At 52.3% G+C, this 27480-nt stretch overlaps 8 protein-coding genes across 8 annotated transcripts; 5 read left to right on the top strand and 3 right to left on the bottom strand.

The window, feature by feature from the left end:
- Positions 1-1942: 1942 nt before the first annotated feature.
- On the top strand, positions 1943-3569 carry PpBr36_09596 (uncharacterized protein; the record flags this gene model as incomplete). Its single annotated transcript, XM_029896717.1, has 2 exons — positions 1943-2510; positions 2578-3569. 2 exons carry the CDS (start codon positions 1943-1945, stop codon positions 3567-3569), a joined length of 1560 nt encoding a protein of 519 aa, XP_029744685.1.
- Positions 3570-4820: 1251 nt separating this feature from the next.
- PpBr36_09597 (uncharacterized protein) lies at positions 4821-5453 on the top strand (the record flags this gene model as incomplete). Its single annotated transcript, XM_029896718.1, has 1 exon — positions 4821-5453. One exon carries the CDS (start codon positions 4821-4823, stop codon positions 5451-5453), a length of 633 nt encoding a protein of 210 aa, XP_029744684.1.
- A 1049-nt stretch (positions 5454-6502) lies between these two features.
- PpBr36_09598 (uncharacterized protein) lies at positions 6503-8279 on the top strand (the record flags this gene model as incomplete). The annotated part of the gene is made up of 2 exons (XM_029896719.1): positions 6503-6647; positions 7624-8279. 2 exons carry the CDS (start codon positions 6503-6505, stop codon positions 8277-8279), a joined length of 801 nt encoding a protein of 266 aa, XP_029744690.1.
- Positions 8280-9327: 1048 nt separating this feature from the next.
- PpBr36_09599 (uncharacterized protein) lies at positions 9328-10326 on the top strand (the record flags this gene model as incomplete). Its single annotated transcript, XM_029896720.1, has 1 exon — positions 9328-10326. The coding sequence occupies one exon, from the start codon at positions 9328-9330 to the stop codon at positions 10324-10326; it is 999 nt and encodes a 332-aa protein (XP_029744500.1).
- A 432-nt stretch (positions 10327-10758) lies between these two features.
- On the bottom strand, positions 10759-12292 carry PpBr36_09600 (uncharacterized protein; the record flags this gene model as incomplete). The annotated part of the gene is made up of 3 exons (XM_029896721.1): positions 10759-11141; positions 11241-11479; positions 11589-12292. Coding segments are annotated over 3 exons (1326 nt in total), but the record flags the coding sequence as incomplete, so codon positions are not given.
- Positions 12293-15120: 2828 nt separating this feature from the next.
- On the bottom strand, positions 15121-16731 carry PpBr36_09601 (uncharacterized protein; the record flags this gene model as incomplete). The annotated part of the gene is made up of 1 exon (XM_029896722.1): positions 15121-16731. One exon carries the CDS (start codon positions 16729-16731, stop codon positions 15121-15123), a length of 1611 nt encoding a protein of 536 aa, XP_029744815.1.
- A 1354-nt stretch (positions 16732-18085) lies between these two features.
- PpBr36_09602 (uncharacterized protein) lies at positions 18086-20226 on the bottom strand (the record flags this gene model as incomplete). Its single annotated transcript, XM_029896723.1, has 2 exons — positions 18086-18481; positions 18565-20226. The coding sequence occupies 2 exons, from the start codon at positions 20224-20226 to the stop codon at positions 18086-18088; spliced, it is 2058 nt and encodes a 685-aa protein (XP_029744814.1).
- A 4298-nt stretch (positions 20227-24524) lies between these two features.
- Positions 24525-26419, top strand: PpBr36_09603 (uncharacterized protein; the record flags this gene model as incomplete). Its single annotated transcript, XM_029896724.1, has 2 exons — positions 24525-24980; positions 25058-26419. 2 exons carry the CDS (start codon positions 24525-24527, stop codon positions 26417-26419), a joined length of 1818 nt encoding a protein of 605 aa, XP_029744813.1.
- Positions 26420-27480: the final 1061 nt, after the last annotated feature.

Consider the following 27480-nt stretch of genomic DNA (forward strand, 5'->3'; position numbering starts at 1 on the left):
AGTCATGATGAAGTATACCAAGAAAGGGAGACAGGCAACCCAGTCGGCGGCAAACGAGGCGGGAAGGCGTATCGAACATGACTGTTCACGCGGAGTCGGGCGATGCTTTCGACACGTCTACTCCCGTAGGAAGCCCAGAATAGACCACATCAGAACTGCCATATCTCTCACGAACTCGTCCGCCGCATCTCTGTGCATGTCGAAATCTCACTGCATGCGTGAATCTCACTGTATATTGCATCCCCGGATAGGAAGGAAGTTGCATGCCGACATTTAGACTCGATATGTAGATCATGTAGGTCATGTAGGTCATGTAGGTCATGTAGGTCATGTAGGTCATGTAGGTCATGTAGGTCATTTAGGTCATGTATGTCCGCGTCCCGAAGGAGCAGGCAGGACGGCAAGACGGCAAGACGGCAACATGCAAGCCTCGCGGGCCGCCAAGCAGGTCTTGATGCAAGCTCAATCACAAACGGCTGGTGCTTTTGGCTTGCGGCTTGTGCCAGGCAAAAAGCAAAAAGCAAAACTGATGTATCATGACCGTTTTGATCGTTTCCCCGCTCTGGGGTTCGCTCCCAGTTCTCTGATGCAGTGATTGGATGGGTTAGCCACTTGTGCAGCCTTGAGTAACATCGTCAACGGCCTGCCTCGGCGTAAGACACCAAACCATCCACTGGTAAGATTGGTGTCGCAGGCATGCAAAGATTGTTCGGACGTGGTTAAACAGCAAACGGGAAACTACTTGCTTGTCCAACCTGTACCCAGACCCGCTGGAAGGTTTCTCACCTTGTCATCTTGAACCTCTAGAGGTATTGTCAATCTTCGATTTTTGTAGAAAAGACAAGAATGCAAATTTCTGCGACAAAAAGCCGAGGTATGCTTGGCGTTTTTTTTTTTTTTTTTTTTTAAAAAAAAAAAAAAAAAAAAAAAAAAAATATAGGAAAAGAAGCGTCTTCCCTGCCGTGAGAGCGGCTGGAAAGAAAGGATACTCCCGTATTCATATCTCCTTACAACCTGAACTGTGCATTCGAAACAGGAGCCTTTCCTCCGGCTCTAACCATTGGCAGATCACAACACGTCAAATTGACATGCCGCCCTGTAACCTGACGTCATCTTGAGGTGCAAGGTACAAAACAAAAGGTGGATATCAGCACAAGTTCTTTACTGCAGGCTCTGCTGCCAAGACGGCGCGCTTTGCAACAGGATTTTGTTCTCTGGAGCGGTGACTATCGTGTCTTGAAAGTTGAAACTATATTTCCTTACCTTAACGTTATTCAAATACGGAAAAGGAAAAGAGCTGCTTACAGCAATGTAAGCAAGGCTCGATATCGGCAATAGGAAACCTTTCTCTGGCTTGAAAAAATTGGATAATGAGCCACTCGAATAGACTCACAAAAGAATATCCCTTTTCCTTGGATGACGTCATAACAAGACACAAACAAAGAGGACATGCAAATCTTGCTGCACAAGGAGCTTCTGCTCCGGTTGGTGACCAAGCAACGGGCATGCTGTTGATAAGCTGCCATCACCTACACCCAGCTCCAGCCTAATGTGAGCCATGCACGATACATGGCCATGCACCTTCTTGTTGCAACGAGCGGTAAAACGCCGATCTGGATGCTGCATAGCCCAGCCCCTCTTCATCGCATACACATGTCATGGATGTCGTTGAGCATTCAAATCCCACGCTCTTTTGGCAAAATCACCAGCTTCTGCGATTGATGATTTGAGCCCGGCAAATTCGGGGCAGGCGTTTGCAGGCGGGATTCTTACCAGCCTGACCTTCTCTAGAGTCTACCACACCACAAGTGTCACCTTGTTTGCTTTTTACCTGGCTGTGATCTCACAAATTTGCCGCAGCCTTTTTTCTTTTTTTTTTTTTTTTACCTCTAGCATCATGTCGGGTCGTCAAGATCCCCAGACACGGCCCGGCGCAGGGTCTATGCGAAGAGTGTCGACGTTTCAACGGATTCGCGAGGGGGTTGCTCAGGACGACAACGGATCCCTGCGCCATGATTCGGCACTGCTGCGGCCTACACGGCCGGCTGCGGTCAGACGGGGCACGTCGCAAAACTCGCTCGCTCAATTTCGAGCCGCCGCGCCTGGTCTGACGCCCCGGGTCGAGAAGGGAGAGCCGAGCTTTCCCCTCGAGCCCCCGTCGTCGACCGACAGTCACAGCGAGAAGGACGTCGACGGCATCGACTACCCCGAGGGCGGGTTGGAGGCGTGGCTCGTGGTGCTCGGTTCCTGGTGCGCCATGACGGCTGGCCTCGGCATCGTCAACTCTACCGGCATAATCGAGGCCTACGTGTCGAACACGGTTCTGTCCTCGAGCTCCAGCAACGCCGTTGGGTGGCTCATCGGCATATACGTTTTCGTGTCTTACTTTGGCAGCATCCAGGTCGGCCCACTGTTCGATGCCGTTGGGCCGAGGGGCTTGATGATCACGGGGACCATCTGTTTGATTATCGGCACCTTTACGGCCGCCGAGTGCAAGAGCAAGTCTGCCCGTCTCCTCCCTTTCTGTTTCATGTTTGGTTGGGAAAATTCCATGTTCTGACAAAAGTGCCGTGCTAGATTATTACCAGCTGCTCTTGGCGCTGTCCATCCTCAGCGGGATTGGGAACTCGTTCCTTTTCACTCCAGCCATGGGAGCCATATCTCATTGGTTCAACAAGCGCCGCGGAACTGCGAGCGGAGTCGCCTTCATAGGCAGCGGGTTCGGAGGTGTCCTCTTCCCCATGATCTTTCAGGCACTCATACCCAAGGTCGGCTGGCCCTGGACGATGCGAGTCATCGGTTTTGTTCTGCTGGTCCTCTGCCTGCTGAGCATCGTTTTCTGTCGTGGACGCCTGCCCACCAAGAAGCTCGGAACCCCCGAGAACCCGTACAAGGATCTGCTCCCCAGCCTCAGCATCTTCAAAGACGGCACGGGGGCCATGCTGGTCACGACGCTCGGCGTGTTCTTCGTCGAGTGGGCCTACTTTGTCCCAATCACATATGTGCCCAGCTACTACCTCGTCCGCCAGGGCCTGCACGGCGCCGAGAACGCTGTGAACGGCGAGGCCCGGTTTGCGTACCAGCTGCTCGCTATCCTCAACGGGGCGTCGTGCTTTGGTCGATACCTGCCCGGCTATCTGGCAGACAAGATCGGCAGGTTCAACACCATGGTCCTCGGATCACTGCTGGCGTTGATCTCCGTGGCCGGCCTGTGGCTGCCGGACTGCCTCTCTGATCGACCGCCCAGCCTCGCCCTGCTCATCTCGTTTGTTGTGATATTCGGCTTTGCGAGCGGCGCCAACATCACCCTGACCCCTATCTGTATTGGCCAGCTGTGCAGGACCGAGGACTACGGCCGGTACTATGCGACCGCCTTCACCGTGTGCAGCTTTGGCTGCTTGACGAGCATACCGATCGCCGCCAACCTGTCTACCGTGACTGGAGATTCTGGGAGGAGAAGCTTCTGGGCCCTCATCCTCTTCACCTGCGTCAGCTACGTCGCTGCGTTTGCCTGTTTTCTGTGGGTGAGAGTGACGCGGAAAGGCATGAACTGGAGGACGGTTTGGTGAAAGAGCAACGTCTTTTTTTTTTTTTTTTCGGGGGTCAGAGTGGCTTCTCGGGCCCCTCGTTCCTTGGCTTGCCAGGAGCCCACGAGACAGCCCCTGCATGCGTCCGTACTACTTTCCACACTTTTCCAAAAATCCGCCTGGGCTCTTTACTGAGCTCGGGCGACCTGGTCAAAGACCCCATACAGTTGACCCCCTTATTCATCCAGAGGGCGGGCTGTGGCGCCATCAATCCTGGTTCGCCACGCCGAACAATTGTTCAATTGAACAGGGACCATAGGGCTTAGGTGCTATTAACACGCCCGGGAAACGCGTGGGTTTTTTTCTATTGTAGATAGTTGATACCCGACTTTTTGTATTGGAGAAATTTATAGAGTCATGGGATACCGTAGCGAAATTTCCATGTTCGGCCCGCACCATAGCGTTTGAGACTATGGACGCCTCAGGGGGGGACCTCTCTTGCACGGCTTTAAATCGGGGGGATATGCTTCTACATAGACAGCAGGAAAAAGCAACTCTTATTAGATTTAAGTAGTCTAGTCTGTGGTCTCATGGCGATTCTTGCGCCTTCTTCGCTATGATGATTACAATTTCAAAACACGGGCGCCGCAACCTCGCATGTCGCTGTGATCAATGTGGTAAGTATCAGTGCTTCCCGGGCCAGGCAAGGCGAAAAGGGGCCTCTAGAAAAAAAAAAAAGAGTCCAAGCAAATCTAGCCACTAGCATTGGCCTCCGTCTGGGCCCGAAATTAAACGGCGGTGCTGAAACCCTCGAGTCCCGGTTGCACGTGGCGCCCACTAGCTCCTTCGCTCCATCAGCAAAAGCTTGTTCGGCCCAGTCCCAGCCCCTGGAGTATTGGCCTCATAGGGCGCGGTGGTCGATGCGTCGCAACAGTGGCTGGACCAGATCCGACAGCTCATTTACCGTACCATACGCTCGGGAGGCACGGGAAGCACACGATATCGGGTACTGCATGGTGCAGGGTCCATGACACCATGCCGGCCTCGACCGTGGTCCGTGAAGCTTGTTTCGACCCTCTGGTGGCTTCCTCTTCTCGTATGTGACGAAAGCTCTATTGATTGATCGAGTTTAAGAAGAGGGAGTTGCTTCGCCCTCTCGATCGATTTCTTGCATTCTGTTCAGCATCATCACCACTCGCTCCATTCACCATCACTCGCTCACTCACAAACCAACTCGAACCACAGTCATTCGCTTTCTTTACGGCTTAAGCTCCGCCACCACCACCAGCAAAAATGCAGCTCATCACCATCCTCGCCTTTGCCCTGCCCGCCCTCGCGGCCCCGGGCGTCGACAGCCTTCTCCGCCGCCCTTCGCCTTCCCAAAAGGCGCTCAGCTGCCCGACCAACGCGGTGCAGAAGGACGGCATGCTGGGCGACAACTTCATCGAGCCCGCCCTCCTCCTGCCCTTCGCCGCCAGCCAGCCCGACCGGGCGTTCCAGCCGTCGACCTGGGCGACCATCACGCCCAAGGACAAGTGCACCATCTTCAACCTCGAGCTGCCGGCCGAGAGGGTCATCAGCAAGAACTGCAGCCTGGTCTTTGACTTCCCCGCCTGCGACAACTCCCGCTACCGCTTCCAGGGCCCCGGCAACTTCCTCTTCCAACCCTACGCCATCGGCTCCGGTGCCGTCGCCGGCAACACCACCTACAACAACCAGCCCCAGAAGCTCGGCAACCTCCCCGACCGCCAGCTCCTGCCCGGCAACAGCTACGTCATCAACTCGGGCTCGTGCGAGATTCCCGCCGGCACCCCGGGCACCGTCACCTTTGCCGGCAGCCTGTGCTCGCCCGACTCGACTCTGTCCTTCCGCCAGGAGAACAAGCAGTGCCCGCTCGGCTTCTTTGTCCTGATCAGCGATGCTTGAGTGGTTGACGAGGACGACGTTGTGGTGGAGACGGGATTAGGTGCCACCGTGTGACTGTAGATTTGATGGCACTTGGGAAGTTGGGGGGTCGACGTGGGGATGCAGTGGTGCCATCCCTGGGAGGCGGTAATTTTAGGAACTTACATATTAATACGCGTTAGAGGATAGATTAGACTAATAACACTTCGATTCCCTACATCGGAGCCCAGTATCCTTTTTCACTCCTCAATAGCAGATGACCATGACCGTTTCGACTATCTTGCGCTTGGCCTCCGGGAACACACCAGTGTGCATGTAGTAAACTACCTAGAGAAAAACAAGGCAGAGCCAAGAAAAGAAGAATGTAGAAAAACCGAGTTTCTTTTCCGCGGTGACTTAATCAATCGCTCGATCTGTGCTGTAGAAGAACGGACGACTTCAACCATGTATTCTTTGCTGAAAAGCCTTGGGCCGTCTATCCGAATCAACTTCAACAAGTATCTTTGGTCGAATTAACTTTACTGTGTTCGGTTCGTTGACAGGTGCGTTGCCCTCCACAAAAGGAGACGAGCTTGTCCTTTTTGACTTTTACGCCAATCAAACCCTTGGTCTACAAACTTTGTCCATTTTCGTTTCCTCTCCCCCTTGCAGTCCGCTTTAGCCCAAAAAGGAGTGCTTGTGCCATCATCCAAACTAAATGATCTCCACTCGATACAGCCCTCCACAGAGGCATCTTTTTGCATAACTCTTTTAATCCTTCAGATTTAGGCTCGCGCCGCTGCGGCGGGCAAGATTGGCACCTGCGGGAAACGTCGGGCTAGCAATAGCGCCCGTCTCAGCTAGGTAAAACTCTATCTTTTTACGTAGGTTATGCTTTCTTTCGTCGCAATATTCTAGAAGGCTTACGATATTTGCCGCTGGTCACCGCAACTTTCCGAAGATGGATTAGAGTACAAGACTAAACGCACAAGAGGTCCCAATCTGGAGTCCATTGCGAAAACAAACCATATAATTCATTGGCATCTTGTGACATTGAGATTTATCACTGGGATCGCCTTGAGCACGGCGGGATGGACTTGACAGGCGACTGTATCTGCTACCATGAGCAGCTCGTTTTAGCTTACTGGTGGTTGGCACTAAACTCATTCTGGGCTGCCGGGGTGCAGTATCTGTATATCGACTGCAAGCATGACAGTGGTGCGGAGATGAGGTACCGTCAGCTGCGTTGATATTTTATCCAATTGCTTGGTAGGTATGCCGCACAACGTTCAATATTCGCGTCATACATCGAGAGGAGCATGGTCGGAACTACTTAATTTGTTCCTACCTAGTGTGGTCCTTGGTATATTTTGCTGGGTGGGACATAGCGTTTGGTATAGAGTTGGTAGTGTGCCTTGGAGCATAGTTATCATTATTTTGGTATGTCCCAGAACCAACCGTCTTATGGTCAACTGCTGGATACTTTTCAAATGGCGAAAGAACTTTCTTTAAAATGCTTGGCAGGAGCATTCAAATGGTTTACTTGGCGTTTGTTCAATGGTTTGACATGTGGGTTACACTCAACTCGCCTTGAAAGTTGAGATCTGCATATTGTTCTGTATATCTGTTTTCTATGTGGCATGGTCCACGTCGCCCATTATGTAAATGTTCCAGCTTTCGTAGAACCCAACAATATTTCCTGGAAAAGTCCTTTGTTCTCATCTGAAGGATATAACCGCGAGCTTTTGCGGCAGGAAACCTCCATCTGGCAAATGCTGTCAGGACGGAAAATGCAGTGCAGGTTTTTGCAAGCCAAATCATCATAAACAGGATCTGCTTTGTTCCCTTTAGACTCTTTAGGTTGTGACAAAGATGTGACTGCCTCTTCTAGCCTTTGCCTTTGATTTCAAAAAGGGACAAAGGAGTCTCGGTCTTTGATACATTGGACATTCTGTATATTAGACAAACGATTCCTAATTTCAAAACCGCGTGAGTAGATTTATAGTTCTTTGACGGGGAGAACCAGCCAGAAGTCATTCAGAAAGTCTTATCCTCATTGCTTTCGTCGGACAAACTCAATATAGGCAGCTGCAAAACACACATCGCTATCCAATACAATTTATCATGTCACCCCTACCTGCCATTTATCCATTCTCCCCCTTTGGATACTTCACCAGATGGGAATGCTGCAAATGCAAACAATGGAACAAAGTATACCAAGGCTACTGCAGCCAGCAGGCCTGCAAACACCCGATCTGCGAGCACAAGTGCATCGTCACAGGCAAAGACGGATTCACTTTCCCTCCGGGACTCCGCATCCCCACTAACTGGATCTGTCTGAATGAGAAGCACCTCCCCAAGGAGTCTAACACGCAGATGGTTCACTCGATTGGAGAGCTACTAATCCCACAACTGGTTGAATGTTACTGCAAAGCACCCGTCTTTAGCACAGATGCAGTCTACGACCAGTGGGGCAGCCTGATGGCGACCGAGTTCATGCCGCAAATGTATGCAGACTGTCCCTATGTGCCTCTGGCACCCAGACTGGTTCTGAACGTCATTGAGCAGAGGGAGATGGCGACGGCCGGAGTCATGGATGTCGCCGGTATGGCTGCTTGGGATCCTATACTAGCGAAACTGAAAGCCATCATGGCTGCAGAGGAAAGCAAGCGGCCTCCACCTATGGTAGCATCAGAAAGCCAGTCAACACCACCAAAGGTCGATGGTGGGCTCAAAATAAGGGGCTCCGCAGGCACAAAGAAGAGAAAGGCTGCGAGGGTTGACGAGGATGCGGTCAAGAAACCCAAGGCAGTCCGAACGTCGAAACGTCTCAGGGCCAAGAAGCAGTCCCCTCAGCCCACAAAATAAATATAGTACCGGTACATCAAGGAAGCCCGAGTGAGAAGAGATTTTCAGACCCACTGTTGCCAAGGAGACGACCTTCTAAGATCGAGGGGCAATAGAGCCCAGTCCAGCTTATTTTAGTAAACACGGAGTAGTCTAATAAACTATTATAAGGGTAGATCAGGGTTTCACGTGATCGCATCGCCAGGTGTTCCCTGCGCGCGTCGCCAAGCGGCACTTTACGATATATCGTGATGATCTTATGCACAATCCGCCTGCGAAATGGCGCATGCCGTCTGCATGGCGTTTGTTGATTGTGTCGATGAAATTACTGTTTTTTTTTTTTTTTTCTTCTTTTTCCTGTGGTTTGTTTTGGGGCACAACTGGGGGGCAAGGACAATTTGGTCGCTCCCTAAACGAAAAAAAAAATAAAAAAATAAAAATAAAAATTCTCACCGACAATCACCAATCCGGGTTCATCCCACCTTGCTACATGTATGGAAACGCGTCTGAGATTGCCATCCCGTAATCAAAGGCGAATGCAAACCCGCTTTTAAACAAATTTTCACAATGCACGGGAACCGGTAGAGACTGTGGGAATTGGGCATACTGACATGTGGTTCCCCTCAGGGAGATCCCTGTCGATTGGCGTGGTTCGCCCCCAATGAACTGGAGCCAGCAGTTGGACCCTGACGTTTATGGAGGGGCAATCTTGGAATTTTTTTTTTTTTTGTTGTCCCTCGTCGCGTCGCTTGGGAGACCCCGCGTAACAGATTTTTTTTTTTTGTCTTGTTTGCTTTGGATGCGACAGAGGGAGGAGGGGCAAGTCCTCCAGTAGCAGCGCCGTCGCAAAGTATTTCTACTCTGTCCTTCCCGCAGAGATTTTTCTGGTTGCCCCTCTCCTTTCCTCCTTCACTCCAAACTTTTCCCTCTCCTCTCTGCTATTCTTCTACGTTTTCTGAGATACCCCCAAAATCAAAAGCATTCTTTTCCTTTGCAACGTCCGCAAATAACAAAAAAAAAGCACAACAACACACTCCCTTTTCTTCACATCCTCGTCATATCCAACACAATGTCTACCCCCGAAGACTTCACCATTGACCCCCAGACGGTCAAGGAGCTCCAGCTCCTCGAGGCGGCTCTGTCCGACGTCGACCTCGAGATCGCGGCCAAGCAGTACCTGATGACTCGCGACATCTTTGCTTCGCGCAGGCAGACCATCGCCAAGATCCCCGCCTTCTGGGCCGTCGTCTTTGAGCACGCGCAGCGCGACCTCGAGGCCGCCATCACGGCCGACGACACGGAGCTCCTGGTCAAGGGCCTCGTCGACATCGAGGTCGCCCGGCCCGGCATCCCCGCGTCGGCCACCCCCGCCGACTGCGGCAAGGACAAGTTTGGCGAGCCCAGGTCGGTCGCGTTCCGCTTCCACTTCAAGGACAACGACTGGATCGCCGACAAGGTCCTCGAGAAGCACTTCCACTACCGCTACGCCAAGGACGGCACCGCCGGCCTCGTCTCGGAGCCCGTCAAGATCAACTGGAAGCCCGGCAAGGACCTGACGCAGGGCCTGACCGACGCCGCCTACAACCTCTGGGTCGCGCAGAAGGGCAACCCCGCCCAGAAGCTCGACGCCGTGCTGGACAAGGACGCCCGCAAGGCCCGCGACGCCGCCGCCAAGGAGCTGCCCGAGTACAAGGCCCTGGCCGCCATGCTGGAGGACGCCGACAAGGCCGAGGGCGCCATCAGCTTCTTCAACTTCTTCTCGTACCGCGGCCGCTGGATCAGCGAGGCCGAGAGCGTCGAGGCCAAGGCCGAGCTCGACGCCAAGCGCGCCCGCGCCGCCGCCGGCCAGAGCACCAAGCAGGACGATGAGGATGACGACGACGACGACGAGGACGACTTTGCCGAGGAGGACGTCGAGACCTTCCCCGCCGGCCACGAGGTCGCCACCACCATCTCGGACGAGATCTACCCCAGCGCCATCGACTACTACATGGAGGACGATGCCGAGCTTTCCGAGCTCGACGTTGACGAGGACGACAGCGACGAGGAGGACGTCGAGATGTCCTAGACGGACTGAGTCATGAAAAAAAAAAACAGAAAAAAAGAAAAACAAAAAGAAAAAAGAAATAGATTTACCCGAGATTGGGGGAAAAGTACATTACAACAGTTGGACAAACTGTCTATAATTTGGTCACGCCGACATGAATATAAATTTTTCTTTGTTCTCTTCTGCAAACACCCATTATTGCTAGTTAGTCGCCTGAGGATGCGATTTTCTTCTTGGACATTCTTTCCGAGCCCATCTGTACTCGTGCCATCTCCGACTTGATATTGCTTTTCCTTTTGCCCGTGGTATCCACCCCGTTTGCGACCCTTTCCAGTCCATCTTTGTAAATGCAAAATTGAATCATGCACAGCACGCTTGAATCATGCATCACCAAAGTCACCTTACAAAAAGGGAAAAAAAGAAGTAAAAAACGTGAGAAAGATACAAAACACGCTAAGCAGAACCGGCGCCCATGCGCATCGCCTGCTCCCTCGCCATGGCGCCCAAGGCGTTCTGCGTCCTGCCCTGCCGCCTGGCGTCCGCCGGCATGGTCCTGAGCTCAGGCCGGCTCAGCAGGCTGTACCGGTCCTCGGCTAGGAGGCGCTGCGTCGTGATCCTGGACTCGTAGTTCCTCATGAACATGTTGGTGAAGTGGGTGCCGTAGTGGATGCCCTCCCTGGGACTCTGCCCGACATCGTAGCCCGGCAGCGGCTTGGCCACGGCCTGGAAGGACGGCTCGTGGAAGTAGGCAAAGGCAAAACGCTCGGCCGTGTTGAGGCCGACCTTGTGCGGAGTCGAGGGCAGGTAGGAGTTGGTGATGTACTGCATGATGTCGCCTTTTGTTTTTTTGTGTCGAAGTGTTAGAACTTGATATTCATGCTGGTTTACACAGCTGTCACTTGCGTCAACCCGCAAGCGCTGGAGAATAGACTTACCTGGGAACACGGTAAAGACGTTGGACACGGGCGGCACGTAGACCCAGCGGTCATCCTCTTCCTTCATACCCGCCGAGCTCTTCTCCCAGTTGGCATAGTTCTCGTCGGCATAGGGCGGGCGGATGAACAGTCCACCAACGGAGTCCTGAGCCGCGATGACGAGGAGACCATAGTCGGTGTGGCTGCCGATCCCGCGGCCCTCTTTACCCTTTCCGTTGGTCTTGTTGTTCTGCGGGAACCTAAAGATGAGATGGACGAGTGGTTAGTACCCAATGGTTCGTAGATTGAGAGTTATGATTTAATGCAGAAAAGGGCGAACGGATATCAGAGTTCGGACAGGATTCTCACCTCAGGACCCGCATGTGGTGCCATCCGTCATTAGTATACTGCGTAAGCGAGCCCTCGGGCACACCCAGCCCGTACTCTGTAAGCTGCAGCAGCTTCTCGCCGCTCTCGCCCAGGTAGTCCATGTACTTCTTCATGGGGTCGCGCATCTCGGCATCGGGCCAGGGGCAAGGCCCGTGGCAGGGCCACTTTGCCCTGACCCTGGGCTCGTCGAGGTCCAGATCCTTGGTGACGGTGAAGATCTCCGAGTAGTCGGCGATGCCGTCCGTGATCTCCTCGCCGCTGGCGATGTAGCCGGCGTAGCTCTGGCTGTCGACGCAGGCCGCCTTCTGCTCGTGCGGCTTGGCGAAGAAGCGCTTGGAGGCGGCCTGCGCGGCGTCGTACATGGCCTGCTGCTTGGGATTCATGGCGATCTGGAGGATGCCGTCGCGCCGCCAGGCCTCGACCAGCGCCTTGCCCATGGCCCGGTCTCCTCGGTTGCCCGTGACGGATTCGGGGAGCGTAAAGGTCTCGAGCTGGCCCACGCGGGCCTTGTGGCCCGGCGGCATGGTCCGGCCCATCCGTTGCAGCTGCTCTTGGCTGAGGCCATGCGAGCTCACGGTGGCCATGTGACGCCCGCGAGGGACGCTGCTGGTGAGGCAGATGGCTCGGGGGCTTGGCCTGAACATGATTGGCTCTGTGAGGTTTTGCTGATGGATTATGGGTGAGTCTAGTTTGTATTAGTGTTATTGGGCTATGTGAGCGGTAGAGCTGTTGATGGTCCTGTTTGTGACTGTTGTGACTGTTGTAACTGTTGTAATCTGATTCAATGATCTGACTTGCATGTACCAATCTTTTGTTCCAGAGGGAGTAGTGTGAACCGGATGCTTTATAGTCTACCTATTCCTCTACATGTCTAGGTTCCGCTGTCATCTTTGTAAAGATTCTTCCCGCGCCATACCATGCCGAAACCCATCGTTCCACCTGCCTGACGCTTTTCCACCATGAATGAGAACCCAAGACGAGCGGGCATTCCTGGGCGCTAAAATTGGCAAAGCCCGTGAACATGTTTGCCGTCTCGACTCTCGACAATACGCCTCTACTAAATCCTTGTTCCCAGTTCGAGCTGAAGTGCAGTGCGGTGACTCGATGAGTATGCCTGCCAAGATCGAGTCAAGAGGCAATGCAATGGACTAAGAACATCGAACCGTTACCCTTGACATCGCGATTTGAGCCTTGGCGTTGAACCACGGACGAGACATACGAACCTGCCTGCTTCCACTTCGTGGTTTGGGTTAATAGGCTGAGCCCTGCGCAACCCTTGAGGCTTGGTACCATGTCCATCTTGGTAGTTTTCTCTTTTTTTTTCCTTTTTTCAAAACATGCTCGAAAGTTTTATTTCTAGTGTGGCATCGTGATCATTTTTCCAAAAAGGAAATAAAATAAAAAAATAATAATAAAACATCGCTCAATTATTTAGTTACGTCAGTCACCCAAGTTGCCTTGGCCGAACTATCATTTCGAGATCACTAGCAGCCTAGCTTAGAACTAACAGTAAACTTTGTCCCTCTGTTCTCAACTAGACACATTGGGGATAGCGCCAGATGCTACCTAGAAATGGAAAAATAAGAGATACCCAGCAGCCATCATTGAACTATATCAGTCCAAATGAAGGTCCGAGATAGAATTCTGCCTGGATGTTCGCTGCTCATCTTTCATCTCATGGATATAAAAAGCATCATCAGTCGATATTTAACCTGCTCCTCGACTCGGCTGCCAGAATGCGCGGGTATGCAGGTGCCTTAATCTTATTGCAGATATATGAGTCGACAGTCGACAGCAAAGCTGGTCAGCCAAGTTAGAGGTCCAAACAAGGCAGTTCATGACATGCGAGTTCACGGCTTGAAAAAAAAAAAAAAAACCCTCCGACTAATGATGAGATCTGCATTTCCAGCGCTTCGCTAGTAATATACCTTTCTCGTCTTCTAACCCCTAAAGCTAACCGATTCTCGGGATCTTTTATGGCACGGGCCGGGAGGGGGTCTTTACCCATGACAATAAGGCATTAGGTACAACATGGGGAAGTCCCAAAAGTCTAAAACAGGGAAAAGGAAACGAAATTCCCGTGGCTGTGGTGGTACCAATTCGTTTTAAGCTCGTGCAAATTCAGATGAGGAGATGCCTGTCAAAAAAAAGGGTGCAGATTGGGGGGGTGCAAAATTTGGAATAATCGCAAGGTTTATCCCAGCTGCGAACTGATTTTTTTTCTCCCCGTGCTTTATGCCGGAAGTTGGACAAAGAACAAGAGATGGGCAAACGAACCGTTTAGGACGGACGGCATGACCTGGAAAATTCTCCATGTAACAAAATCCGCCGCCGAATTGTTCGCTAGTAGAACTTGGGGTGCCGAGTTTAATCTGCCGCGCGACCAATGAGAGAGAGAGGTTGGGTTGCGAACTTGGCACAAGACTTCGATCAGTATAAGAGAGAAAACCACGTACAGATAATTAATGGGGGGGTTTTTTTTTTCTATTGTTTGGGATCTGGAAGCCTATATCAACATGAGCCACACGTCTGACTGTATCGGTAAGGCATTTCGCAGCGACCAACGTAACATAATAGATACTTGGTGGAATCGGCATCCAAAAATGGTCAAGTCGGCCCCTCCCAACCAAATCAGAATATGTTGCGCGACTGCCTGACAAACGACTCAACATTGTCGTTATGTTTGAGCACTGACATTTAACCTACGGCGTCCAAGCGGAGCGATGACATACAATGGTTAAAAACGTACCATTGATCAAGTCAGGATGCTGCATGATCTCACTGGAACGGTTGTAGTCGTAATCTGTCAGTTATGATGCGCAGATGCGAATAATGAGGGCAGTTGTAATTATGCACACTGTAGTTTTGCCGCGGTCATTAGCGTAGCGCCACGGATGCTTATGGCCGCAAGCGCCGGGTTTCCCAAGGGAGACTGACAGGAAGCGGATTGCGAAAAATAAAGATGATTGTGTCAGTCATGCACATGAACCCGACTTCTGCTCAACTTTTGTCGTTCAACTACCCCGGCCAATCAAGTGGGCTGGGCCTTGAGTCAGTTTGTTTTAAGGGTCATTGTCTATTAGTATATATTTGATATGACATGACGTCGTCAACGGATCTATCTGGCCGGTGGGAGTCCGAAATCCGGTCATTCCTCCTACCTCGAAAGGAAACCGGGATACACCCGGAGATATATCTCCTTCAGGATATTTTGTTCACCTGCCTGACGAGCCAGCTATCAATGAAAAAAACAGAAAGACTACCATTGAAGGTGGAAACCTAATAAGATGCAACTAATGGGCCTGTGTACCAGACACTCATGTTAACGTCAGGGGGAGCGGCTGAGAGACGACTGAAATATAATTTCACCAAGGAAAACTCCAGTAACGCCAACGCGCATATGCAAAGAACCCATACGAACCAGAGGAACAAAGAAAGAGAAGCAAATCGAAAGAAAAAGAAAAGAAACAAACAACCATTCCCCAGCAAAGAAGACATGTCAACAAACCTCTCAAGGATCCCCCGGCCCAGACCATTCACCCCAGAAGCCAGGATCGTCATGCCAGGTAAACATGCTCATAGGATCTGGACCGGCACTGCCCTCGGCCTGGACCCGCGACTCGGAAAGATGGAACGGTCCGGTGCTTTTGATAACTTCGTTTGAGGCGCGGTTGGGGTCAGCAATGTCAGGGTTTCTGACATCATGCACAGGATTCTGGTTTGTTGGGTCGCCCTCAGCTGAAAGACTCCCCGTGTGCACATGTGGTAATGGAATGGTATCCAGCATCGCCTGATTATGGTCTGAGGAATCAGTTGGTTGTGCTTGCCGTGTGCCGATTGGATCGACGAGAAAGTTGTCATGATGGTCAAGTGAGCCGAGGAAATGCCCTTCGACTGGTGGTACAAGGCAGGAAAGGTCTGCCGGCAAGGAGCCCGATGGTAAGCTCGAAGAGATATGAACCATTTGATCCTGAATTGGGTTGTAGTAGGTGCTGTCCAGGGTGAGCGGCGTGGCGACAGCCCCAAGTGATGAGCTGCTAAAATCGTTGACCTCATGATTCCCATCTTCGTCATCACTCATTAAATCCTCCTCATCATCAGAGGCAGATTCGGACATGTCAGATCTCTCTTCCGACATTCCATCGTCCATCACCAAGGTGGGATAGGAAGCGGCAGCAGCAGCAGCCCGCACAAGCTGCCTCTCTGCCTCCTCGTTGCCCACCACCCTCCGCCACTCAACCTCGAGCTCGACCCCCCAGCCCAGCATCTCCGCCAGCTTCCTGACCCCGGAATCGCAGTCTCCAAGCTCGATAACATCCTCTTCCCTCTCCCCAAAATCCCCCACCACCTCCCGGTTGAACAAGACTCTCGGCACCCCGTCCGCGGCCCTGACCGGAAGCTCACAAAACGGCGGCACCCGGAGGCTCGTTCCCATCACGATGATCACCTGCCGGGCGCGAGGACCCCACAAAGCGTCGGGGATCGGTTCATCTTCCAGGTCTGGCAGGTGGGCTTCCCTTTCGCGAAAGAACCTGTCCGGCAGCCGCTCGCCAAAGAAGACTATATCCGGCTTGACCAGCCCGCCACACTGTCCACAGCGTGGAACCCTGGACGCGGCAACGTGGGCGCGCATGTCTGAGGCGGGGAATTCTTGCGCGCAGTCGACGCACCGCTGCGAGTCGAAGCTGCCGTGGGCCTCGACGACAAGTTCCGGCGGCACACCGGCCGCCTTTTCGAGGCCGTCAATGTTCTGCGTAAATAGCATGGCCAGCAGCCCCTTGCGGGCTAAAAGGGCCACGAATGCATGTGAGATGGTGGGTGCATACCGGCCAGGGTAGAGCTCCGGCGCCAAGGAGTAAAAGGGTTGCGGGTTTGTGCGGAAGAAATCGATGTCAAAGACATCGGTGGGGCTGTCGAGGTTGAAGCGGGCGAGGTTGTCGTACAGTCCTGTTTTGGGCGAGCGAAAGTCTGGGATCCCCGCCGAGGTGCTGATGCCGGCGCCGGCGAGAACAATGATGCCGGGCGGAGAGCCAGAGTCGGCGAGGATATAGCGTGCAACTTGGTCCAGTGTTGATGACGCTTGGGGAGTGTGGCGGTCCATTGCGCCATCATAGTCGTCCATGGCTGGTTCACGGGGTGACTGGACGGGTGTTTAGGTGGCCGTGCGAGCGACGATCTGTGCGATGTGACACGAATTCCAGGCACCAACGTCGACTCAGCAGCAAAGGCAAGGAAAAGGAAATGAAATGAGAATTTAGTACACCGGTAGAGATGAAAGATTGAGCGACATTATTTGTTATTGATGTCAATCCGATGATGCTGTGTAATTAATTGATTGATTCTGATCTGTCAATAGGGAACGTAGCTGGGATCTATCCATCGATCGATCAATTGGCCGAATCAAGCGATACCATGGCAAAACATGCCCCCCGAAGCGCTGGTGCTCAAGGCAAAATAATGGATCTAATCCGTCGGGCCCTTCCGGTCGGTCAAATCAATTGAAAAGTTATCGGAAAAAAGAAGACCGACTGGAAGGGAACAGAATGCGCAAGCGCAAGGGCGAATCTTCGCCGCCAGAACGTCTGGCACAAACGCAGAAAGGACGAGGCGACTGAGACGAACACGCTGGCGGTGACGGGTTGGAAAGAGTATGGATTTGCGGTTAATCAAACTCGTGTTCGCCCTGCGTGCTTCGGTTACGTTACGTCGACAAGCAGCACGTGACACTTGTCCCATGTTGGCGTCGGTCGCTTGGCGACAGATAATCTGTTATTGTTGTCTGTCTGGTGTCCAAAAGCATTCAAAGCAGACAAAGAAAACAAAAGCAAATTGCACGATAAGGAAATAATGCGTTGACCCTGGATAGAGACGCGGCTGAAAGTGCTTCTGGAACCCACCCACCTTTACTCAAAGAGTAAGATGGGTAACAGGTGGTGCGGTGCGGTGCGGTGCGGTGCGGTGCATTGGTGGATTTTGGTCAAATTCCTAGGATTTTACTCCACATCTGATCTATTGCCACTTCATTCCCTGTCCAGCTCTCATACCGGGCGCCAACAACCCACGCTTACATCGATTCCACCAATTCTTCTCGATCTGGCATCTGCAAAATTAATGTTGAAATAATTTTCGTTGCTGCTTTGTATAGATAAAGCATCTTTTGTTTTGTTTTCTGTCTTACTTTCTGTCCCACCTAGCCCCTGCGTTTACCCCCGCTGGCCCCCCCTGATGCTCCCATGATCGTTGCTATTCGTGTATATTTTGCTCAATCTTGGAATCGTAAGAGGTATCTCTATCGGAACATAAATGAATTCAGGCGGATGTGAAGAAAAGGCTTGACCCTTGTAAATTGAAATGGGTGACAAAGGAGAGAAGAAATGGATGAAAAGGGATGGGTTTGAGAAGTGAATTAGAGGGGCGGGTTTCCTGACCCTGCCGTCCTCCCAGGTCCAACAACCACACAGTCAAATACCCTTCATTTAAGCACCCGTCATCGGGCCACTCTTTGGGGCTGCCATTGGACTGGCGCTATCAAAGGGGGCTGCATGAAGTGCTGGCTTGTTGGGACTTTGTGCATCCCCTCTGCGTTTCCTGTCAAGAGCCAGCTTGACCCACTGAGCCACCTCATCGTCGGCCCCGATGGGTCCGGTGCCTAATGACAACTTCTGCGCCGCCGCCTCGAGATCTTCGGTATCTTCCGCTTCCTCGGCGATCGTCGCCGGCTGTGCCAGCGACCTGAGCCATGGATGGGCTAGGAGCATTGGGTACGTACTCCTCTTTGCCGGATTCTTGTCGAGACATGATCGTACAAAGTTCCGCGCCGTGTCTGTGTAGCCCTCGTTTGGTAGATCGGGCGGGTCACCCTCGACAATTGCCTGTGATTAAGTGATTAGTAAATGCGCCGAAAGGTGTGTCTCAAGCTTGGGTACGATTTCTGACCAAGGGCTATCAAACTTACACTCAGTTGGCTGAAGATTGTTGACGAGACCTCAGGAGGGTATGGATACCTGCCCATCGCGCACTCGATAATGGTCAAGCCTAAGCTCCAAATATCGCTTTGTACGTTATATGTGCCGTCCGCCCCGCCTTGTGCGAAACCTCCACCCGATATCCTCTCGGGTGCCATGTAACTCTGGCATCCGATGTTGGTTTTGGCGATAGACGCCACCAGGTTACCGCTCACGCCAAAGTCGCAAATCTTGACCTGCCCGCGGGTGTTGGCGAGAATATTGGTGGGCTTGACGTCGCGATGAATGATGTTGTGATCGTCCTTGAGCGACTTGAGGCCCATAACCGTCGCATACGTGATCTTGCGAATAACGCCCTCTGGGATCCCGCCAGAGTACAGCTTGTCGATGGAGCCACCGTCCATGTATTCGATGCACATGTACACGGCTCCTTCTTGGAAAAAGGCGCCGTAAAAGTCGATGATATACGGCGAGACGCACTCGTGCAGGATGAGTAGCTCCTTGAGAATGGTTGTGAACTTCGCCTCGTCCAGCTCTAACCTGATCTCCTTCATAGCCATCACGACGCCCGAGGTTTTCTGGCCATCAACGACACCGTTCGCATCCTCGCCTTCCAGATTCGACGAGTTTTGTCGAGACACTGACTGCTTCGTCAGGCTGCCAAGACCCTGTCCAAACCGGGGAACCTTGGGCTTGGCATGTCGAACCTTGTACACGGTACCGTAGTTTCCTTTCCCGAGTTCATCGAGAACTTGTATCTCGTCGAGCGAGATGCTGAATTTGTGTCCACTGGCAAAGTTGACACCCGTGCGCGTGATGGTCGCTGCGCCGTCGAACGTGATCCAGCCATTTTCCTGATCAATGTACTGTTTAAAGTCGTTCAGCTTGTTGTCCGCGATCGCTTGCTCGCCGGCTCCTGGACCCTTTGCTGCGTTACTCTCGCCATCAGTCGGCCCTGGTGCCCCACCTTGCAGGTGAGACAACTTGGGCGTCCCCATGCTGGGCGTAGCACCAGGTCCTCCAGGAAGGCCACCTAGCTTCATGGCTCTCCTCTCGCTCAGGCTGGGAGGAGCCTTGCGTACGCCGGGCACTGCCGGAGCCGACTTGGGGAAGCCCTGCGGCAGCGGGCGCCCACCCAAGTTCAGCTGCATGTTGGCGGCGATGTTGGGCGGGAAGCGCATGTTCGCAGCCATACCTCCCGTGGGTAGACCCACAGGCGGCGATTGTGGCCCCATACTGGAGCCCATCGGTAACGGTGAGCCGACCCCCGAGGCAGAAGATGTGCTGCTACCGCTGCCGAACGCTTGCATCTGCGGGCGCCCCATGCGTGTACTTTGTAGTGCGCGTGCCTTTGCCATCAGGTCTGCAGGCAGAACTCCAGCAGACGGAGGGGGCCTCCGCGCATTGGTGAGGGTTCCCGTCACTGTCGATGTGGATGTCATTGCCGTCGTGGATGGATCGGAGACAGTCCGGAGGGAGGGCACTCGTTTGGGGAGGGCACTCGGTGATGGCGGGTCCAGCGGGGTGCTCGCCTCCGAGTCGTCGTCCACGATGGAACACGGTGAGGTGGGCATGCTGTCGAACTGTTCGTCCGGAGTGGGAGGAACCGAATTATCCCGGCCTGTGGCCGGTGTTTGTTGCGATTGTGACATTATGCGTCGGGGAAGGTCGGATTGCGGCGGACGGTTTGGTTGGTGGTAGCGAGCGAAAAGGAGAAAAAAAAACAGATTGGTGATTGACGTATGTGGTAGTTTCAACTCGATCGTTGCATGCCGAGACAAGACCAGTAAAGTGTATATAGGATCGCGATCTTGGGAATGAGAAGGCAAGGACAAGACTCCAAGAGCCGATTGCTCGTCGCGAGTCGGTGTAAGGTCACCTCGGCCAGTGGTTAGCTAGCTACCTAGCTGGTTTGGGAGAGTTTGGCAAGATCAATTCCTGGAGTGTCTGGAGGAAAATTCGGCTCGTCGGATAAGTGTGGTATGGATAGGCTAACCGCACTAGGCTCACTGCTGTGCAGCGAGTAAGCTGGAGTTTGCATTAGTTACGATCCAGTCCATTTGAGAGGGAGGCTGCGTAGTTTAAAAGGATGGACGCCGGGCACGTTGCTGCCCGGCACTATTGGTTCGTGGGCGGGGAACTGCAAACACACCTGTTGTTTGGGTTTGGTCCGACCAAAGCCGTCTATTCTTCGCGGGCGTAGCCGTCGTCAATTCGATGGAGGGGTTCGCCTGCTAGGGTTCAAAGTCGGGCGAGCCAGGAATGATCCGAGTGCAACAAAAAGCTCCCCACGCATACAAGATCCAGTTTATAGGCCGAGCTTTTTAGAGGCAGATCGGGAAGAAAGACAACGACTTTATTTTAGTCCTTCGGCAAGAATGAGGTGGACATGGTTTATTAAGATGGGATGGCAAGCTTGAAAACGCTCGAGCTACCGACTTTGATGGTCAGCTTCGGCTTGCGTCTGTGTTTTGCGTTGGGTTGCGTCAGTGCAGGATTGACAAATCTGCGCCGGGGGCTTGGCCAAGTGTGGAGATTCTTGGAACCACTTCACAGCAAGTGTGGGTCCTGGGGATACACTCTCTAGGTAACTTGACCTTAAAATACAATCACCAATGGGAATTAACCCAGCACCTGTCGCGAGACGGGCATTTGTTGTAATGATGATGAATATAACAATAATCGACGTAAGCGAGCTTTCTTGTGCCGGATTCTCTGCTGATCCGCCAAAGTTGCTACCTTGTCCCCACGCGGTGGGCAAGGTACGGAGATCAACCTTGTCTGTCCTACTACGAAAGACGGCAAGGTAAAATGATTGGTGTACTGCGGAATCTTCTGTTACTGGCAGTCATCTCACCATAGAAGGGGGAGAAATAAAAAATTAAAAACTGACTAAGAATCAGGACAATAAAATTCAAACCAGAAAGCGCAGAAGAAAAGGCAATACCTAAGGGATTTTCATCAATACTACAAAAATACATAAAGCTTGCGCGTTAGCAAGTCTGTAAAGTCTTCACTGAACAGCTATCACTGTCAAATACCCCAGTCCACCCATGCTGATAATGGAAAGCAGAAAATTAGCGTACCGCACAAACCCTGGCGATGACGTTAATGGTCACATCTGTGGCTTGGAGGGGTCATAAAGGGTATGGCTCTGCCACTGACCTGACGCCTCCCTCCCGCCTGCATGCGCGGTTGTGAACGTCAAGCCAAGGTTTCGTCAGGTACTACTCAACGTTCCCCGACTGAGGGCTTGGAGTTTTACCGTGGTATACAATACAAAACAGGATTGGGATAACCGTGATCTTCCCCCAAACATGAAACGAGATGACAAGTCCCGAACTGGAAAGGGCTTTTGTCCAATCGTGGCAGTGAAACGAAGATACAGTCGACCCCGCAACTTGGATCCGTCCCGTGGCGGTGCTGATTAGCTGGTAGTTCAGCTGTAATTTGATGTGTCCAAAGTTTGCTTTTTCTCGATAGTCAGCCAAGAGAGTCTTGAGATCCGGATCTCTGCACAGACATGACCAGAACAGGCGTTCCTCCCAAGCCAGTTGAGTCAGGATTGGGACCCTTCCTACATGTAGTACCAGCATTTCCAACAGGTGGGTACAAATAACATGCAGCTCAGGCCAACCTCGAGCTCGTCGTTGCTTGTCGGAATGATTCAAGTTGTGCATATCACGCATTCGACCTGGCCTTTACGAAGATATTGCCCACTAACCGGGCCTCGCTCCATAACCATTCCTACGTAGTACATTTTTTATTTTCCATAATTAACATCCAATCCTTGCTTCGTGGGGCCGAATGATGTGGTTCCTGAACGAGTTTGAGGGCATCGTAGAGGAAACCCATCATGAACACATGCAACACCTTTTTAGAGATGCCATCTCCCCCGCAGCTAGTGGCATGCGCGGATTTATGCCGACACTGATTCGGTACGCAGTTAGCAAGATTTATTCCAGGTCCTCAATTTTTTTGCACACCATCCCGACCTGTCAGATGAATTGGACAGTTTGGAAATCAGGACAACTTCGCTTAATCGCTCTATTGCGTCATAAGGGTCCCTTCCTAACGGGGTCTTGATGCACAGGATCCCGGGCTCTACCATGTTCTGTGGTGTGGTGGCCGTCCCCTGCTCGGTGCCATGGATTTTACGATGGGGGCAGACCGACAGTTTTTGGCCTTGGAACCGCCTGCAGTGTGCAAAAGCTCCTGAACGCCAAGTTTATTTGTATTAAAATTTTAGGTACGTGGCATTAGGTTCGGGCTAACATAAGCCGTTAATATCCCGATGCTTCGGTCTGTTGGGCCTTTTCTTCCTGTTCTCCTCTCATTATTCCCGTCTGCTTCTTGCTGCTCCTTTCCGACTTCTTCCACCGACGTTGGCGCCTTTTGACCATAAAGCGCGTAACAAAAATATGTAGACCAGGCTAGACCTAGTCTAGAAGGATATCGTGGCCTGCACACATTGTCCCTCGATTTGAACCATGACATCAGCGCTCATTTGACTTGGGCGGTCCCCAACAACGCCGTCCAGTGGTGCAAATTTTGGTCCAGATAATTCTTAATTATTATCTCACTAGCCCACTGTTGTGAAAACATCAGTAAACCCTTGCCAAGAAGTTGGTAACGTCACCGCACCCATCATGGCGAACCATGGTGTCGGTGGCTATAAGTTCGGGGCGACGACCACAAGATTGGACTCTGCCAGCGCTTGCTCACGTGACGACTGCAAAAGTCGACGTCGATGGCGTGACAGGTGGCCCGAGCTCTCAATCGAATGACCTCACCATTCTGCCAGCAGAGCTTGACTCTAGCGACAGGGACGCCCATGGTCGATTTTTTTTCATCAGCATCCACTTTAAGCAGGAACACAAGACCAAAGTGGCTTGGCTTGCACGTGCCGAAGACCGCCACCCTTAGAGGTCGGCACTAGCACGTCTGGCGACTCGTGATTGGTCGAAATTCTGCCGGAGATAAGATTTGATGACTGATATTGTTGATGCTTCGCAAGGCTTGTTGTTGTCTTGCTTGGCGCGGACCGAGTCAAAGACTTAATAAATGCAAAGTATAAGATGTAAGTGCGACTTACCAAGGTCTAGCCTGTGGTCGGAAACATTCTCGACATTTAATGATTGGAAATGGCAATGGAAAAAACCGTTTCTTCCGAGGAGAAGAATGAACAATCACTATCTCAGCCTTTTCTTTACATCTTGGCGTTTGGGGCGGCAAAATGTGAGTTGTTAATGTCTCCTCTTCGTCCAAAAGAAGAGTGGGTCGGGCGCCTTGGCGGCTGTACAACTCAAAGGAACAACAAGGGCTGATTAGCAAGTGCAGCCGACCGACCCAGGGCTGCCTCCCAGGCGAAACGCTGTTGGGCTAAGCCCGGTCTCAACCCAGTCCACTGTGCCACTAACCCCAACCCACCTAAACAAAGAGCTTGGCCGTCTCCAGCGCGCGCTCGTCTCTGATTTCTCCATTCTGTTCTTCAACCATGTCATGCCCGAAGCTGGAATGCCGATCGGACGACATTCTTAATGCAACAAACCGTGGAAACTTCACCCGGTTCTAATCAATTCCCGACTATCTAGGCTTTGCAACCGGGGCCTCCTTTGTTGATTAAATAATTAACTTTTTCTACTCCATTCTGTATTTATTTTTTCGGCGTACCTACCATGAAAGCTACTTTGTGAGCATTTGCCTAAAGAACTCGTGTCCCGCAAGGCGCCAGCGCAGAGCACACGACAAAAACTTGGGCTTACTTTCTCGGGCACCCACACCAGCCTGATTTTCATCCTTTCCATCTTCCGATCCATCGAACGAACCCCTCACTTGAGTTCTTTCCCGTCAGTATAAAAAAAAGCCTAGGCCGGCGTCTGGCGTCTGGGGCACAAGAGTCTCCGTCGCCCGTCGTCATCGTACCTGCTCCTCGCCACGACCGACCATCATGGCCTCCTTCTTCACATCCCCGGCATCATACCGGGTCAACAATATGCTGGACCACCCGACGTTACCGCCAGCGTTGATGGCGCAGAACCCATTCGAGATCTTCAAGAAGAAGCCGCACGATTCGCACCCTTCGCTGCCACACCTGGTTCTACTAGTTTTTGAGGCCGTTATGGAAGTCGTTTGCGTCGCTCTACCAGGCTACATCATTGCCAGGCTGGGCCACTTTGACGCCGAAAAACAAAAATTTCTTGCGAACCTCAACATTCAGCTCTTCACGCCATGCTTGATCTTTACCAAACTAGCGTCGCAGCTTAACGCTGACAAGTTGGTTGATCTCGGCATTATACCGGTTATTTTTGTCATCATGACCTTTGTTTCCTATATGGTCGGGTTGGGCGTTACGAAAGCGTTTCGGTTCCGCAAGCGCCCAGCGAATTTCGTGATCGCAATGGGAGTACGTACCTGCATTAAATTTCGCTTGCACCGTAGAGGGAAGATTGTCAATCGCGCTAACAACAGCTTCTCCACTAGGTCTTTGGTAACTCAAACTCCCTTCCAATCTCTCTCGTTATCTCGCTCTCGCAAACAATCTCGGGCCTACACTGGGATAGGATCAAGGGGGATAATGACGATGAGGTTGCAGCACGTGGCATCCTGTACCTGCTGGTTTTTCAGCAGCTTGGACAGCTCGTCCGATGGAGCTGGGGATACCACGTCTTGCTGGCACCCAAGGACAAGTACGAGGAGTATAACCAGGAACAGGCGGAGGCAGGCCGTCTGCGCTCCGGCAGTGCCGATGGCCACAGCGTCAGCGAGAGGCGTGGACTGCTTGAGGACGGAAGCATCCATGAGTCTGACCCAGAGGCTGTAAATTCCGACGACGAAGGAACCATGCATACCGACTCAGACTCTTACGTGCCCGCCGGCCGAACACCGATTGCAAATCATTCGCGAGCGTCCCCAGCTGATACCGATGGCGACGATTCGGAAGGTAGCCGCCGCCCCAGCTCGGCGCCTGGTGGTCGCAAGATTCGGAAGAGCAGAAAGCATGGTAGTGCCAGGTCTCGCAATCGCTCAGTTGGGCCTGGTCCCACCAACGGCCATATACCACAGCCACACGAGAACGGCGGCGATCTTCATATTCAGTCGTTCCCCCGCATCCCTAAAAATGATGACCAGGAAATATCTGGTGGGTTCAAGGGTCTCAAGATGCGCGCAGTCATGCTCAAACGCAAGTCGGCCACCTCTATCAAGGCTTTCGGTTCGCGCCAGTTTGCCAGGCTGCCGTTCACACTACAGCGGGCTTTCAGGATGCTCGGCAGGGCCGTAAACAAAGCCAACGTTTTCCTGTGGGAGTTCATGAACCCCCCGCTGTGGGCCATGTTAATCGCCATTGTGGTGGCCTCGATCCCCTCACTTCAGCGGCTCTTCTTTGAAGAGGGCTCTTTTGTCCGCAACAGTGTCACCAGTGCTGTTTCCCAGACAGGCGGTGTCGCCGTCCCTCTGATTCTGGTGGTCCTGGGCGCCAATCTCGCCCGCAACACGCAGAAGCATGACTCGATCGATCCGGAAGAGAAGGAGATTGGTACAAAGCTACTAGTGGCTAGTCTGATGTGCCGCATGCTGCTGCCAACCATCATCATGACGCCGATCCTGGCCTTCTTTGCCAAGTACGTCCCGATCAGCATCTTGGACGACCCAATCTTTGTGATTGTGTGTTTCCTGCTCACAGGGGCGCCAAGCGCCCTGCAGCTGGCTCAAATATGTCAGCTTAACGATGTCTACGAGGGCGTCATGGGCAAAATCCTCTTCCAGAGCTACGTGGTATGGATCCTGCCAAGCACGCTGATTCTGGTGATGCTTGCCCTCGAGGTTGTCGAGGCTGCGAAGTAGGGGATGAAAAGTGTTTAAGCTGGCAACTTTGCCAATTCTTATGTACCATTTTTTCTTGACTTTTTTGCTTGTCTTTTGAGGGAGATCGAGCGCTATGTGTGCAACACTCGGGCCTAGGCGTTTTGGTTTGCGTATTGTCCTTTGCAGAAGGCCTTGGGCATGTAAGGGCATAACAGCTCTGACCCCTGGCCTCTTTGGTGGTTCATTTCATTTGTCTTTCTGTCGGGTCGGGACGAAATATACGCATAGAGCAAGAGTCACGGTCAACAGCAATGTTATCGTTTAATTTCAAAAGTTGAAGAGTTGTGTCATACTAGTGTTTGGGCCTGTAATTTTATGCCTGAGGATGTGCTGAACAGGAACGGTATGAATGTCATCTGTTGAACCCTAACCGCATCACATCACATGCCAGCTTGAATACCAGTATGAAGCTGCTGTTGAACCTGTCTTTTCATTCTGATCGTATGGTCTCTCGAAGTAAGGCGAGGTGGATGAATTGTGCGTGTTTTTCTTTCTTTTTTTTTCGCTTTGAATTTTCCTGTCTGGGTGTCAAAGACACAGTCGCTGATTGAGAACCGAAACATGATTCCATATACCGGAGCGGGAACTATCTGAGTACCGGCCTGTCCCCTTTCATATGATTTTGCACTCAATGATTTTATAACGCGGTGGGATTTTGCGAGCTTAGGCATTGCCCTCTGACTTGGCTCCAGCCAAATTCCTTCCGTGCCGCTTTCATGTGTCCCAGCTCACACTAATCATTCACACAATTTGGCATTTTTTTGTCTCCCGCGCCATCCCTTTCTCGCCTCAACCTGCCTTCGGCCTCAGTTGTCTTTTCGAGACGCGTGAGGAACAAGGGACTCGCCTGCGTCCTCCTCGCCGGCCATCCCGGCCCTTGGCCCCGTATGATCCACGAACCATCGCGACATGCGCCGAGGGGGGATGCGGAGCACCTGTCGACTCTGATCCAGATCTCGAGCATCCGGGACTGCAGCTCGTCGCGTAGGTCGTGGTATGGTTGAAGTAGTCCCCGAGGACGGCACGAAGGTCATGCAGCG

This window comes from Pyricularia pennisetigena (genome assembly GCF_004337985.1).
Source record: "Pyricularia pennisetigena strain Br36 chromosome 7 map unlocalized Pyricularia_pennisetigena_Br36_Scf_8, whole genome shotgun sequence".
Taxonomy (NCBI): Eukaryota; Fungi; Ascomycota; class Sordariomycetes; order Magnaporthales; family Pyriculariaceae; genus Pyricularia; species Pyricularia pennisetigena.